At 33.7% G+C, this 15,383-nt stretch overlaps 1 protein-coding gene and 1 long non-coding RNA gene across 2 annotated transcripts; one reads left to right on the top strand and one right to left on the bottom strand.

Annotated features, from left to right (window-relative positions):
- The first annotated feature begins 6,610 nt into the window (after positions 1–6,610).
- LOC142527311 (uncharacterized) lies at positions 6,611–11,452 on the top strand. Its single transcript, XM_075632075.1, has 3 exons — positions 6,611–6,989; positions 8,297–8,445; positions 11,091–11,452. The coding sequence occupies exons 1-3, from the start codon at positions 6,801–6,803 to the stop codon at positions 11,227–11,229; spliced, it is 477 nt and encodes a 158-aa protein (XP_075488190.1). The 5' UTR covers positions 6,611–6,800; the 3' UTR covers positions 11,230–11,452.
- A 709-nt stretch (positions 11,453–12,161) lies between these two features.
- Positions 12,162–13,084, bottom strand: LOC142527312 (uncharacterized). Its single transcript, XR_012815443.1, has 3 exons — positions 12,961–13,084; positions 12,813–12,870; positions 12,162–12,720 (listed from the first exon to the last, which is right to left on the bottom strand). It is a non-coding gene; the product is annotated as an uncharacterized LOC142527312 (long non-coding RNA).
- Positions 13,085–15,383: the final 2,299 nt, after the last annotated feature.

Below are 15,383 nucleotides of genomic sequence, written 5' to 3'. Positions count from 1 at the left end.
GTGAAGAAATATTTTTCAGCCTTCCTTGTTCTTCCACCGCCGGTTGCCGTTGTTGCACCGTCTCCGGATTTTGGAAATTCGAAGGCTATAATCTCAAAGCACAAATCGTTTGTGATTTCTAGTGCAATCCAAGCGAGGAACAAAGTTTTTAATCGTGGACCTAATTAGGCGATCAAATTTGAAGACCTGTTCGTATGAATTTACAAGAAGAGCTATCTCCGCTTAAACACTGGAATAATTTGGATTCCAAGCATTAAGAACGCAAAAGTATAATTCTAAACGCCCTATGAATGTTTTTAGACACACGATGCCCAAGAACAAAATTTTTAAACTTCCGCTGCGTCTTGGGTGCGAGAAAACGATATTCAAACATATTTGTCCCAGACAAGGAGCCCACTATGAAAACAAGCTTTTTCTTTTTAATGGTGGCTTCATATGTGGTAAGAATATTGACTAGATCTTCAAGGCTAGCCTCTTGATTGTTCATATTAAAGTTCAACACAAACCCACCAAACGTGGATGATAGTGACAGTAACACTATGTATGTGAAAAACTAGTTGTGGGCGACCATGTCCAAGCCGATTAGCTTTTCAATGAGCTCGATCATTTTAACATCATTCTCATTGACTGAGGCCCATCTCGCATAATGTATTCATGAGATCCTCTACGGCAATGTACCTCAAGGTACATATCTCTATACCATACAACTCTTGCAGGTGTCTGTAAATATCAGCAGCATTTGCAGCCTCCCCACATTGCCTCTGCAGCTCGTTTGAAGTAGAAGCTATTATATAACTCTTAGCTTGCAAGTCATGGTCCAGTCATTTGTTAAGTTTAGCCAATTTCTTATCAAGGGCATTGACGGATGCCTCTTTTGGAGGATTCTTAGTAAGCACATATGTTATTTTCTTTTAGTTTCAAATAATTTTTAAATTCCTTAGACAGTCATGAATGTTTGGTCCGGTTAGCTTGTTTTGATCGATTATAACAGATAAAGGATTCCGCGACATCGTAAATACAGTGAAATGAGAAACACAATAGACATTACAGGCTATTTTATAATATTTTATAATAAGACATAAAATGTGGAATTTTGTTTTATGAATTACCTCCCACTATTTTGAAATTTTCACCACCATCTGATAAAAACAGGAAATTGTATTTTCTTATTGAGTAAGCAAAGACCAGTTTCAAAATTTTAATTCAAAATTATACCAGGTCAATCATAATTTATAAAAGGTAGAGACCAATCCCAATCAATTACAACCCCCACCCCCACGTAATTTGCTCACTTTTGATTATGACCCAATAATATGACATCGTTTCTCTTCATGTGCCGAGAACGACAGATACAACTCTTGTTATTATAATAAGAATAACACATATATTGATTATTTATAATATATCATATGTATTTTAAATAATAAATGATGGTCAACAGCCAATAGTTATTTGATTTGTGAGTCATACACAGATTCGAGTACAAAACTTGGGTAAATGCAGGGATGCAAATACAATATTACATAAGTTTCCAATATTTTACATATCTTTAATATTCAAAATCTTTATGGTTTAGGCCTAGCATCTTCAAATCTTTATATTCCATGAAATTTAATATTTACATTAAATTTTCATGTCACATTGAGATTAAATTTAAAGAATGAGAACGAGCTACAAATATGGCCAATTTAATAATTATCAAATAATTAAAAATATCAACAATATAAAATATCCTAACATATATCTAACAAGTTGATCATGGATCTCAATCATCCTTTTACCATATAATATCACATATTATATAACTTATAATATCATATATTATCAACTTAATATCATATATTATCATTAAATCATACATCTTGTAAATTCGTGACTAAATGCCATATTATTAAAAATACATTATTTAAATATACACTTTTATTTATTTATCCAATAAATTTATTAATAATTAAAAATTTTGTAAAATATTTTTTACCATAAATAATAAAATTATATTTTAATTATTTATTTTATAAGAAAATTCCATTATTTTATCAAGATTAATTTTTCTGGGTAAAATTGAACAATTTTTAGTAGAATATCAATTTTGTCCATAATTTTGGAAAAATATAAAAATCTTACTTGGGCAAAGAATTTTTCAAGTCCAAAGAACATAACTGCCCGAGACCATCTAGGGCAGCCCGTCTATGCCCTGCGTACGGATTGCCCTTCTCAGGTAGGACTGTACGCTAGCAACCCAAAAACACAAATTTTTTGAAAAACCGTTGCCACTTGCACTACTCGGAACTGTTACGAGCAACAGCGCAAAATAATTTTTTTTCTTTTCGAAAATTTGATTTTACAGGGGTACTGCAATTTTCTAGAATTTTTTAAGCGGTTTGAAACAATTAATTCAACACAATTCAAAAATAAAACAATAAGGAATCATATGGTATAGAAACCTAGCTCTGATACCACTCTAGGAGTATCGTTTTCTCGCACTCAAGAACCATAAGATGTTTTAAATTTTGAAAGAAATTTTTGTTTTGACAATATAAATTTCTTGGAAGCAGTATTATTCAAATCCACGTATATGATGTTTATAGTTGTTTACCTTTGCTTTTAAACAATTGACACAAAACTAATTTGGGATTTGCGGAGATAGTCCTTCTTGGTAATCTCTATGAAAAATCGACTAGATTAAATGTCTTTTTGAATCATTTGAATTAGGTCCATAAAAAATTTGTCCCTTGCCTAGATTGCATTAGAAATCTAGACAAACTTGCTTTGGAAATTGAAGGATCGTGTGCTGGGCACCTTGAGGTGCTTTAAATATAATATTCTCCAAGAGCTGCAATAGCTCGTGTTCTAAGAATGTTTACACCTATGAATTAAATCGAGTTTGATATAAAATCAAGCGAAAAACACTCGAAGTAATTCTTCGTTGAGAAAAACTGAGAGATTTTAAAAACCAATTACTTGTGTAAACTGATCGACTGAAATACGGAGAATCAGTTGTAGCTTCTACAGACTATGAACTTAACTGAACTGATATCAGCTAATATGATCAAATCAGTTTAAAACACAGTTAAACAGTTAAATACACAAGATATGTTTATGGATGTTCAGAGACTTCAACTGCTCCTACGTCATCCCTTCTACCACCTCGGTTAGAATCCACTAGAAAACTTCGATTTATACAACTCTTTGTACAAACTCACCCAGTTTAGGACTTACCTACTGCCTAATTGAACTCCTAGTCTATACTGAAGACATCACCTTCCGGCCAACACTTGTTTAACGTCTGTGTGTCAAAGACTAGATACACAAGTTTTACGTATTTGTGCAGGACGATATTTGAGTGGTGGTGTGTGTGTGTGTGTGTGTGTGAGAGAGAGAACTGATATCTGAAAAAAAAACATGAAAGCTATTCTCACACACTGAGGGAAATATGCTTCTAAAACTAAGCTGGTAACACGTTGAAGTGTTCCCTCTGGGCTGATTGCTTCTTCAAAGCCGATATGCAATAAGCGTGCCTTTTCTATTGTTTTTCCACACTCTTGTTCTATATTGGTCTTCACTGATATTCTATTTATAGGTGGGAAACTGATCGTACAGTGAGACTCAATAATTGTGTTCGTTGCAGCTTGAATGCATTCTTTGAGATTCGTGTCTCGACTTTTCCGACATCTATGCTGGAATTTTTTGTCTTTAAGTGTTGCTGCAACGTCCATTATTTTACCTTGATTGTACAATAACTTTTCCTTAATGCGCGCAGCTGGATTTCACCTTTGATAAGCTTGTCTTGTTCTGCAAACTGATTAATTCCGAACTGATGCTTTCAACTGATCAGTTTAACTGGTTTGATCTGGTGAGGTGAAATCAGTTGACTCGTCAGTGGAACTGATTTCACTGATCAGTTGAACTGGTTAGTTGGGCTTTTCATCAGTTGAACACTACATCAGCTGGCCGGGCTTCTGAAGGTCTACTGCTGAACCACCTGTCAACTTGACAATCAGTTGAACTGCTCTTGATACTTCCGTTGTACTGATTCAATTTGGGCGATCAGTTGGCGCTTTTAGTTTGCATCTCGATAGCTTCAGTTTTGGCTCGATAACTGATCAGTTCAAAGCCTGATCAGTTCCAGCCTCCTGCGCACTTAGGTAAATAATTAGAGACAAAATAACAAGTTTTGTTATCATCAAAATTAAGATTGCAAATCATGAAATGTTCCAACAGATATCAATCACTGGTATACAATATGACTCTGGAGGAACAACTGCGGCACATTGTAGGATGTCTGGTAGTGTCAAGGTCAAGAATAGTGCAGCAAGAGGAGTGGCCGAATTTAGAATATTTTGAGGAGAGAGAAAATGTCTAGAATGTAAATTTGACATGTATTGTCTTATTTATAATTTACACGAATTAAGTTAGAATAATGTTAGGACTCTTAAATTAGAATCCTAATGGGACTCTTACTTGGGAGTTTCAACTTGTCAAAATCCCCATAAAGTTTTACTGTCTAACTAGAAATCCTATCAGTTAGAGTTATATTAGGATCTCCAATCTTATTAATCAAATAAGCTATGGTTGAGTCATGATCTCATCTAGTATTTTCAACTTTTGACAATACATGACATAATTAAATAACTATTAATTAATTCTAGATCCTTGTAAATATTCCATGAAAATTATACATAGTAGTAAAAAAAAGTCAATTAATATTTATTTAACATAATCTAAATTTACTAATTAAATACTTGTGACTCAATCATAATCTCGATCAAGGATCAGATAATACCAATATGACGAGGGTACAAATCTTGTTATTATAATGAAAAATGAAAACTTACTCATTTTTTGCACTTGTCTATTTTGGAACTCCTTCATTAAATTAGATAGTTGCACTCTCCTTGCTAAATTAACAGTCAAACTAACTTCAAAATATTAAATACACTTATAAACTCTTTCATAAACAAAATGTTTGATTCCGATCAAAATTAATCACCAAATTCAACTATTTGAATTTAAATATCTCAACGGAAACATAAAATTTAATACTTGTATGACCATGAATGGTTGATGGATAGAGTTAGCTGTGGATTCACAACTTTATGTGATTCAGGACAATGTTTGTCCATATCGGGATTATCCTAATTTCCCACATTCTTTTCATAAACCCCTTGATCAAAAATGTCAGAACTCGATTCTGATTGCATCATCGGATCATGGTAAGATTGTAGTATAATCGACCTATAATCCCTAGATACAACCGATAGTGCCTGCAAGAACAGTAGTTTATGATTAGCATATAACACGATCCTTTCAAAACATATTTCCCAATCGAATATGCAACAATTGATAAATCGAGAGTTGCAAATGATTTCGATAATGATGTTATGTATCTTTGAGTAACCATAGTAGCATCATATGTGCAACTAAGGAAACACCTTTCCATAAGCACATGTCTTACTTTGTCTAGAGATTTCTTGCACTATTAACTCATAAGATCACATAGAATATTCACACCCATAGGTGAGCGGTGAATCCACGACTACAATGCATCGACTCCTATATATGTCGAAACTACATCCAACCTCGTCATCTATTGACCCTCATGGAGTCGATAAATGAATCAAAGTGCAGTGGTAATATATAGAGCCTCCACGTTATTTCGGATCAAAAGACTAATGGTGTTCAACTATAACCGCAAATAAATCCACTTGATAACTGATAACCACTTGGAAAGCCCTGAAAGAAATTTGTTTAGTGCCTCATCCAATGAGCACTCATCGGTATGAATGAACATCCACATGATTTTATCAATGAAACGTGATGTTACATCACAGATGATAGTATCGATTTCATCAAATTGTATACTACCGCACAAAAAAAAAAAAAAAAAAACCTTTAAGTGCAGGGCATATATATAGAAGAATGTTCAAAACTCAATTCTCGAATCAATTATAAAGTCATATAGCAAAAAATTTAGAAGTTGCAAATAAAAAAAGTAAATATCAACATGGCAATTGTTCTCACATGGAAGCAGTCGTGGTCGTTGTAGCTGAAGAGTGGCACGACGTGGTTTTTTTTTTTTGCCGGTGCGAAGTGCATGATGAGTTTTTCCCGAAAAAATATGAATAAGAGGACAACTGCGTCGATGGTGTTCGGAAATTGAAGGAGTCCGCGGTGGGGTGGAGTCGATTCTTGTGTATATGTAGATAAAAATGGATGTTTTTTCTTTATAAATTGGGGTATTTTTTTTAGAGAGAATAAAGAGAGATGGTACAACTGTAATTGAAAAAAATGGATCATACCAAAAGATAATATAATCGTAAAATACTCTTGGCTTCATCAATTAACAATCAAGATATGATAAAAACTTGTGTGAGACGGTCTCACGGGTTGTATTTTGTAAGACAGATATCTTATTTAGGTCATACATGAAAAAATATTAATTTTTATTTTAAGAGTATTACTTTTTATTATGAATATCAGTACGGTTGACTCGTCCACAAATAAAGATTCGTGAGATATTTACAATAATTTAATTTATTCGTACAATTATAAATAATTCTTGTAACAGTATACTTTTTAGTCTTTATTATAGAATGGCTGAAAATAAAGATGAAAATTTCAATTTAAAAACCCCGTTCCATCCCAGATTGACCCATTCCCCTGTCCATCCGCAAGTTCAATTCCAATTTTCTCATTTGCATTCCAGTTTTAGAACCCAACTCCAAACACTTTGATCATATCCGCATTGAAATTCGAAGTTACTTGTTATTGTTTGTGGAAATCGAGGACGAATCCTATCCATGATGGCGAATTTATATGTGCAGGCGGTGCCGCCGACGGATTTGAATCGGAATACAGAGTGGTTTACGTACCCTGGCGTATGGACCACCTACATCCTCATATTATTCTTCTCATGGCTTGTCGTGCTCTCCGTTTTCGGATGTTCTCCGGGAATGGCGTGGACAATTGTTAATCTTTCCCATTTCGTCGTACGTGTTTCGATATTAGGGTGTTTTTGTGTAAATTCATCTGTGGCTGTTTATACATTTGTATTCTACATTCCACGCGATCGATCGGTTGCGTTAGGTAGGAGATGCGTGTTGATTTGGTTGTAGTGTTTGAGGAAATGTATGGATTTCGTAGGGTTTTACTGATTTTTTGTCTGTGAGAAAGTTTGGTCACGATCTTTTTGTGATTGTATCCTTTTCTATCTGCTGATATTTATATTTGATCATTGGGTCTTCTGTAATGGTTTTGCATCATGACGATTTATTTGGTGGGCAAGCTGATATGGAGTAGAACTTGATGAGTGAAATTCTTTTGATATGATTCGGTTTAGGATTATCCATTTTCATAATGTTTTGATGCCACTAGTGTGCCAAATGAAATTCTTTTAACGGTGTGAAGAAATTTGCCTGTTTTCCCCTTGAATTTACCATTGCATGACTCGATTGTGGAAGTTTGTTATTTATAATTAAATTGACTGGTCTCTTGGGCATTCAACTTGAATGGACTCAAATTTCTTGAAAATGAAATAAGGGCGTGAGAATTCATCTGGGCTGTAAATGGAGTTTCAAGTTGCAGATTCTTTTTAAATGTTTCTTAGCCAAAATATTAGTACACACGTGGTTTCAAAACTAACCTCATAAAAGATATTGGTTGGTTTTATTTATTTATTTATTTTTACAATTTTGGGTCGTCCAGTAAGCAGGAGCATAACATTTCAGCTCCTTGCATATTGCAAGATGGATCTTGGATAACATCTAGCTTTATATGGGCGATTTTTGGTGCATTTTTCTGAGCCTGGTGGTTTTGTTATGTGATTAAATATGTGAGAATTGAGATATAATTTCTCTATGGCTTAATACATGGGTGGGTTTTTGGGGTCAAATGTTTCATGGAATTTAACTAATATTCATTGTTTAAATTTAAAGATGAGTTGACTTCTTTTCAATGTTGGACGTTATATATTTTTATTCTAATAATACGTATTAGCTTTTAGAATTACATCTCGCAAAAAGTTTGGTTTGTCCATGGAGAGAGGAAAAACACTCAATACTCAGATTCCCAATGATGCTGTTGGAGGGGTTAAGGGAATTATTTGCAAGTATGAGTCATGGTTTATGCCATTTTATGGAGGAAATACTTTATTCTTTGTATGGGATAATGAAGGAATGAATGCTCGTATATAGACTATACTCGAAAAATATTTATTTTAATTCTGAGGGCTTCTCTATTCTTATATGCATTTAATATATTTGATTTGTTTAATTGGATAAACTGTCTGATCTGTCAGGTCACATATCACTTCTTTCACTGGAAGAAGGGAACTCCGTTTTCTGATGATCAGGGTATCTACAATAGATTGACTTGGTGGGAGCAAATTGATAATGGCAAGCAGCTGACCCGCAATAGGAAGTTTTTAACAGTTGTCCCTGTAGTATTGTAAGTCTACAGTCAATTCTATTAATTGTGTATAGTTGTAAATAACAATATTATGTTTTCCTAATGGAGTGATATCTTCTGCAATTACTCTGGCTCTGTGTCAGTTCACCCAAATCAAACCTACAACAAGGTCAATGTCCCATTTCTTCTTTGGCATCAATTTTGATGCCTATATCATCTGTGTTTGACCCTTTTGGGCCTGGGAGTCTGCTTTTTTTGGGAGGACTGGATGTTGGACTGAGATTTGACAGTGTAGGGGTTGAAGAAGGTTTCACAACTTTATTTATGTCAGATTAAAAAGGAAGGATAAGAAAGATGGGAAAGGGACGGTGAAGCAATCTCCTCTAACGAAAAATTTCCAATATCTCCACTAGTCCATTACATAGGTGTTGGTGGAAAGGTTGAGAGTTGAAAATATTAAATGTTGGAAATTTGATTCCTGCTTTCCCTTCCCTTTCACATTGATAAAGAAGGGAGGTTCTACCTTTCCATTGCAAGGGTTGAACCCATTCATTGTCCCCTTTCCCTTCTCAACGTGATAATTCATGATATTTCTCAGGAGAAAACATGTCTCATTAGAGTAAAAATTTTGTGTGTGGTACATTCCAGATTGAGTCACTTTAAGCCAAAAAATAGTGTGTTCAGAATTAGTGTTCCCCACTGTTTTTTAGGAAATGATTTTGCAGCGTATGCTGCAATTCATGATATGCTTGTGAACCTCATCTATATGAATGTCGTATGAGGAATAATATTTTATCTAGTTTAATGTCCACTTACCTTATCAATATCGGAAAACAATATTTTCTTAGCCTACATAGAAACTGCCCAAGGGGGGATGCGTTCGGGAAATTCAAATCTTTCCATATTTGCATTATCATTTACTTGGTTTGTTCCTGAGCCTTATTTTGTTTGATTGTGCATTATTCTGTTATTGGTTCATTAGCAAATTTTTCTGGTAAGAAGTCAGTTGATTTTGTGTACGTCTTTTGATGCATCTTTCTTATTGTGTCATTACTTTTATTTTAATGTTTTATAGTTAGATAAATAGATTTTAGTCGTGATTTCCTCTGGATTTATCAACAATTATGTTTAAGCAATAGTGTATTCGAAAGGAAAACTGCTAGTTTGGGATGTATACAAATTAATTATTTGTCGACACTCTGAGGAGAAAAGATGTCCATTTAGCAAGACAAAGGACGTATCTGTATGCTAGAAGAATGGGTTGGGGATCTTCTGTTATGACTCCGTGAGAAGGATCGTGTTATGGGCATAGAGATCGATCGATCTTTAAGATAAGTGATTTCTTGGTGTTTGAGTGTCTTCCTTGTTTGCCTGTCGTGTGTTGTGTTTGTGCTCGTTGGAAGAGAACCCCACGAACCTATAAACTTTGGTTACGAAAAATTATCAAGCTACTTTATTAATCACCAATATTCCTTATTTATACATGGAATAAATAGACTCCCTATTCTAGCTGGACTCGATAAAACAAAACAAGATAAGACCGATCCTTAATAAACCAATCCTCAAGATAAAGCCTAATCAAAGATAAAACCAGTCCTGTAATTCAAACGTAACAAAAGCTAGACTCCTTGGCTCTAATACTTCTCGCCTGCCTTCTTGAATCTTCCATGCGTGTGCCTTGTAGACAATATCTTTGTGGTGTGGATCTGGGCTTATATGTGGGCTGAGGCCATGACATCTTCCTTTCTCAACTGGAAAACAACAATTTTCATACGATTTACCTACGAACTTAAGACTCTCCCCCTTCTGCAGTTTCTCTATTTACTTCATACAGATCAGTCCTTTTTTCATTGTCTTCACCTAAAAGATATCTTGTCATTTAATGCCTTGTTCTTATGTCCATCCTGCAAAGTTGCAACAGATATGGTTTACTGATGCATTCTACGGTCATTGAATTTTTTTACTAACTGGACTAAAAAGTAATTTATAAAAATCGGTATATATGTTAAATTAAGCTTGCTTATCATGAACTTTCAATTGTCTTTTTCTTTTCATTTTTTTTAGTTTAAAAATGATACATAGTGCATTATGGTTCACAATCTGGTTATGGAAGGATGTGAACTTGATCTTCAGCTTCTTTAGAATGTTATTGCTATTGTTATTGTTAATTGTATTTAGTTAGCTTAACCTTGGTGTGAAATATGCAGAAGGCAATGTGTTAGTCATATATGCTTTTCACAATCTTCCAGTTAATACTTTATGATGGAACATGACAATGCAACATCTCGGGGTTGTTACAATAATAATACCAAAATAGTGTAGTTGACATTACTTTTACATGTGAGTCTTGAAAGGTAAAATTTGGTGTATTGAAGACTCACAATTTTATTAAATAGTGAAATATTTTTGTTATAGAAATATGTGTTTTGTCATTTCCCCCTTGGTATACCACCATTTTTTACCGCACAATGTAATCTTGTCATTCATCTCGTTAGTACTATTGTGCGTTTAATTCTGTCTGCACACTACATATTTAACTCTTAACTTTATTGTGGTTTTTAATTTGTTGAAAATGAATGTACTTTACTAAGGAACATTGTTTATTATCAGTGGGTTCTGTATGTTGATGCATCCATTGGCTCGCCTAATTATTGCTCTATGCTTATCCTCGTTTCTTTTGGCAGGTACTTGATAGCTTCGCACACAACGGACTATCAGTATCCTATGATCTTCTTCAATACACTTGCAGTGTTTGTTCTAGTTGTTGCCAAGTTCCCACATATGCACAAAGTGCGTATCTTTGGAATCAATGCCGATCAATGAACCATGATCTCCATGAAGTTGCTCGATGCAGGTTTAATCTCAGCTTCAATACTTTGATCATATTATATGTTGCAATACTGTAGGGTAGGGACTCAAAAGGAAAAGATCGATTTGTCAAATATAGAAGTGATGTCTCTTTGGATGCTGGATATTCTCTGTATGAACTCTGTGTATAAATCGATTTCTGGAATTGGCATATGCTAAAAAGTTTCCCTTTCGTTAAGTCTATATTTACTGGAACCTAATCACTTCCATTGCTCCTTGTATTTACTGGAACTTATGATCACTTCCATTGCTCCTTGTAAAGTGGATGATAGCTGCCAGTAGATATTATTTGAGGTTTGCAATCACAATCAAATGAGACTCGTAGAAGAGCTAAAAACGACGATTCGCTGAGGAGACGCGTCGGAGATCTATCCTTTGCTAATGTTGGATTGTTAATATAACACACACTAATACCCCAAATACTAGATAAACATTTAAAAAAAAAGATATATATGTGATATTGAGTTGAATGATGTTTGTTCTAAACATGCGTGTGTGAATATGGAATTTGGTGCAAGACATTGCAAATTCAAAATTTACAGGTTTTGATGTTTGATTGATGTGATAAATAAAATATGATTATTTGGATATGATATGTTATTTTAGAAAGGAATACACAATGAGGTTAGATAAAATTACCTATGAAAAAATAATATCAGAACTCATTTCTAAAGATGCAAGTAAATTCGAAATATTTAAAGCAGATATTCACCATAAAGCAAGAAGCATGACACTACAAATTGATTAATTTTTTTTTAAAAAAAAATTTAAATATAAAAATGCCAAAAGCTATTGTACATAGATTATGAACCACAAATTTCATGTTGCATGCTAGATTCTTGAAATTTCTTTAATAGTAATAAATAAATATCGGTGATCATACTATCATCAATGATAATAATTACCAATTCCAAGACACCAAAGATTTAAAAAATTGAAAAGTGAAACGTAATTAAGATATTTCGGACAAAGAACGAAGCAAGACTAAATTTGGATAGTCTTCGATTCTGCGAGGAAAAAGATGTGAAATTGAAAACCAATAACAAATTCCCTATTCACAAAATCAAATATTACATTCCACTCCTGCTCAAGCTTTCACCTCATGTGTTTCATGGCTAATTTGCCTCTGGGAAAAATCGAAAATCGTCGAGTCGAGACTCGTTCTCCGTCCCCTTTCACATCATCGTGATAAGAATATACCACAATTTCCATAAAATGCTTATAATCCAAATGCACGACTCTAACTCAGAACGATATTAGGTTTATTTCTCGGAGAGAATAATATACAAAATTGTGAAACTTACATGGAGAATTTGAGGGGAAAAAACTGAACGATGTATTGCGAAAAATGATTAAATCGATACTCTTAACTTAAAACTAAAATTTCTATGCATACTTGAGTAGTAGAATTTTATGAGTAATTTGTAGCCCGGATGGTAGATTTCCCTGCAAATAGGATAGGAATCAGTTTAACTGATTTCGAAAAAGAATGTAGAAGAGAAACCTTGGAAACCATAAAATTTAGAAAATTGGTTTACCAAATTTGTAGTAACCATTCTTTCACCAGAAACTTAATTTTCTGGAAAAATCATAAACCTGAAAGGCCAATAAAATCTAAACTTTTAGCAATTCAACGTCATAAAATTTACAAAAGCTTGAAAAAACAAATTTAAAAGCCAACGTCACCATCGAGGATTGCAGCGGCGGTGTGTGCAGAGATGGTTGTGTCGGGAACGGAAGGGTGGAGGTAGAAACGGCACACTTAGGGGCGACGGACCTTCGGTGTAGCCGTGATGCACCGCCACGGCAAAGACAACTTAGGGGTGAGCAAGATTTCGGTTAAACCGAATTAACCGAATGAACCGAGCCAATTTAGAAATTTGGTTCGGTTATTTCGGAAATTAGATTTCCAAATTAAAAAAATTCGGTTATATCGATTAATTCGGTTCGGTTACAGTTTTCAAAATTTTGAAATCTGTTAACCGAATTAACCGATATAATAAATATTATTATTTAATAAATTTTTATTATTTTTCAATTTTTATCTATATTTTAATTTTTAATTTAAAAATCGATATAATATGTATTAATTGTGTTCAACAAAACTTATATATTTGTGATGTGTGTGATTTTATGTTTTTATGTTTTTATATAGACGGTAATGTTTGAGAAAAATTTCATATATAATTAAAGTTAAATCACAATTTTTTTAAAGCTAATAGATTAATTCGGTCGATTTTAAAACGATTCGGTTTTCATCAATTATGAAAATTAATTCGGTCGGTTCGGTTATGACTAAATATTTCGGTTCAGTTATACCGATCGAACCGACCGTATACTCACTTTAAAAGACAATGGTGACCAAGGAGAGGAGAGGAGAGGAGTGAGAGGTGGGCTTCACCAATTATGAGTTGGAAAACAGTTTGTGAAAAGGACTTTACTACAAGCTTATAACATACTAAATATATAGATTATTTAATTATTCGTTTAATTTTTTTAAATTTAAAATGTTAATCTCAGTATTTTCTAATGATACCCAAATTTTTTTCTTAAGTCCGAAAAAATGCGAAACAACGGTAAAAATTATTTTTAAGAGTTTAATTAATAATTTATAGTATTAAAGGTTGCCAATATAAGAATTTTATTATGATTGCCCGCCAATTAAATTTTTAATGGCTTTTTATTTGAATATTTTCAGCCTTTAGTAAAAAAATATTATTTCAAACCCTAACCAAGTAACTATATTTGAATGTTTCTTTTTAAATTCACTTTTAGATTTTTATTCGCTTCACTCTAAACAGCTTATTTGATCTACTCAACCGCTCGAGTTTACAAGTGTATGGCATAAAGACTACTCAATCATTCACCATATTGAAATTCATTTGAAAACGGTTGAGTAATATATCTTCACAAATAAGTCACAAGTCTTACAAAAATCTCACATATTTTATTAGAAAAGTTAGAAGATCGATCATACGCGGCAAACAAGATATCATAATATTAGAATATTTTCCTTAAAAGACAGCTCATAGCTGGTTACTTTTTATTGTCAGCCATTGTTTCCTTCCGTATTTGGTAAATGCCAATTGCCTATTAAATTTAGTGTATGATGAATCAAGAAAGGATGGTGACAACAATACTTTTGCATTAATAAGCTATAGTCGAATATTGAACGGGAAAAAGCAAAAGAACACTAAAATTTGAGAATGCCAAGAAGAGTTTCATGGGATACGAAGTGATACAACACACATTCGAATAAATTTTGTTCAAGCTTGCATTATCCAAAAGATTTCTAAGCACTCATCAAAATAATATAGTACGTGTTGGATCGTGAAAATCCTCTAAAAACGTTGATGAGCTGCAATATCTCGTGTTCTAAGAAAATATACATCGATGAATTAGATCGAGTTTGGTATAGAACCAAGCGGAAAACACTCGAAATAATCATTCGTTAAGAAACACTGATATATTTTATATCTTGTGTAACTGAATGACTGGAAATAGCTCGGGATCAATTCTGGCTTATATCAGTTCAGTCATGGACAGAACTGAACTGATATCAGCTGAACTGATCAAATCAGTTAAGAACAAAAATAAGCAGTTAAACAGAAATAACACAAGATATGTTTATGAATGTTCGGAGACTTCAACTGCTCCTACGTCACCCCTTCTACCACCTCGGGTAGGATCCACTAGAAGACTTTGATTAATTACATCAACTGTAATAACCCACCCAGCTTAGGACTTACCCACTGCCTAACTGAACTCCTAGTCTAGACTGAAGACATCACCTTCCAGCCAACACTTCTTTAATTTCTATGTGAGAAAGACTACATACACATGTTTTACGTCATTGTGCAAGACGAAATTTGAGTGGTGGTGTGTGTGTGTGTGAGAACTGATCTCTGTGAACTACCCGAAAGTGTTCTCACACACTGAGGGAAATATGCTTCTAATCTAAGCTGATAACATGTTGAAGTGTTCCCTCTGAAACTGGGCTGATTGCTTCTTCAAAGCTGATATGCAATAAGCGTGCCCTCTTTGTATTTTCCATCAACTCTCATCGTCGTCTTCATTGAACTTATGCTTCTATTTATAGGAGTTTGGCT

This window comes from Primulina tabacum, chromosome 15 (assembly GCF_025594145.1).
Source record: "Primulina tabacum isolate GXHZ01 chromosome 15, ASM2559414v2, whole genome shotgun sequence".
Classification (NCBI taxonomy): Eukaryota; Viridiplantae; Streptophyta; class Magnoliopsida; order Lamiales; family Gesneriaceae; genus Primulina; species Primulina tabacum.
This window is presented reverse-complemented; position numbering and strand designations above follow the sequence as displayed.

What these genes read in the sequence shown, in the direction of transcription:
- LOC142527311 (XM_075632075.1), top strand. Translation starts at nt 6,801, where the DNA reads ATGATGGCGAATTTATATGTGCAGGCGGTGCCGCCGACGGATTTGAAT. An exon ending in TTAATCTTTCCCATTTCGTC is followed by an intron (nt 6,990 to 8,296) that starts GTACGTGTTTCG and finishes CTGATCTGTCAG; the next exon opens with GTCACATATCACTTCTTTCA. An exon ending in ACAGTTGTCCCTGTAGTATT is followed by an intron (nt 8,446 to 11,090) that starts GTAAGTCTACAG and finishes TTCTTTTGGCAG; the next exon opens with GTACTTGATAGCTTCGCACA.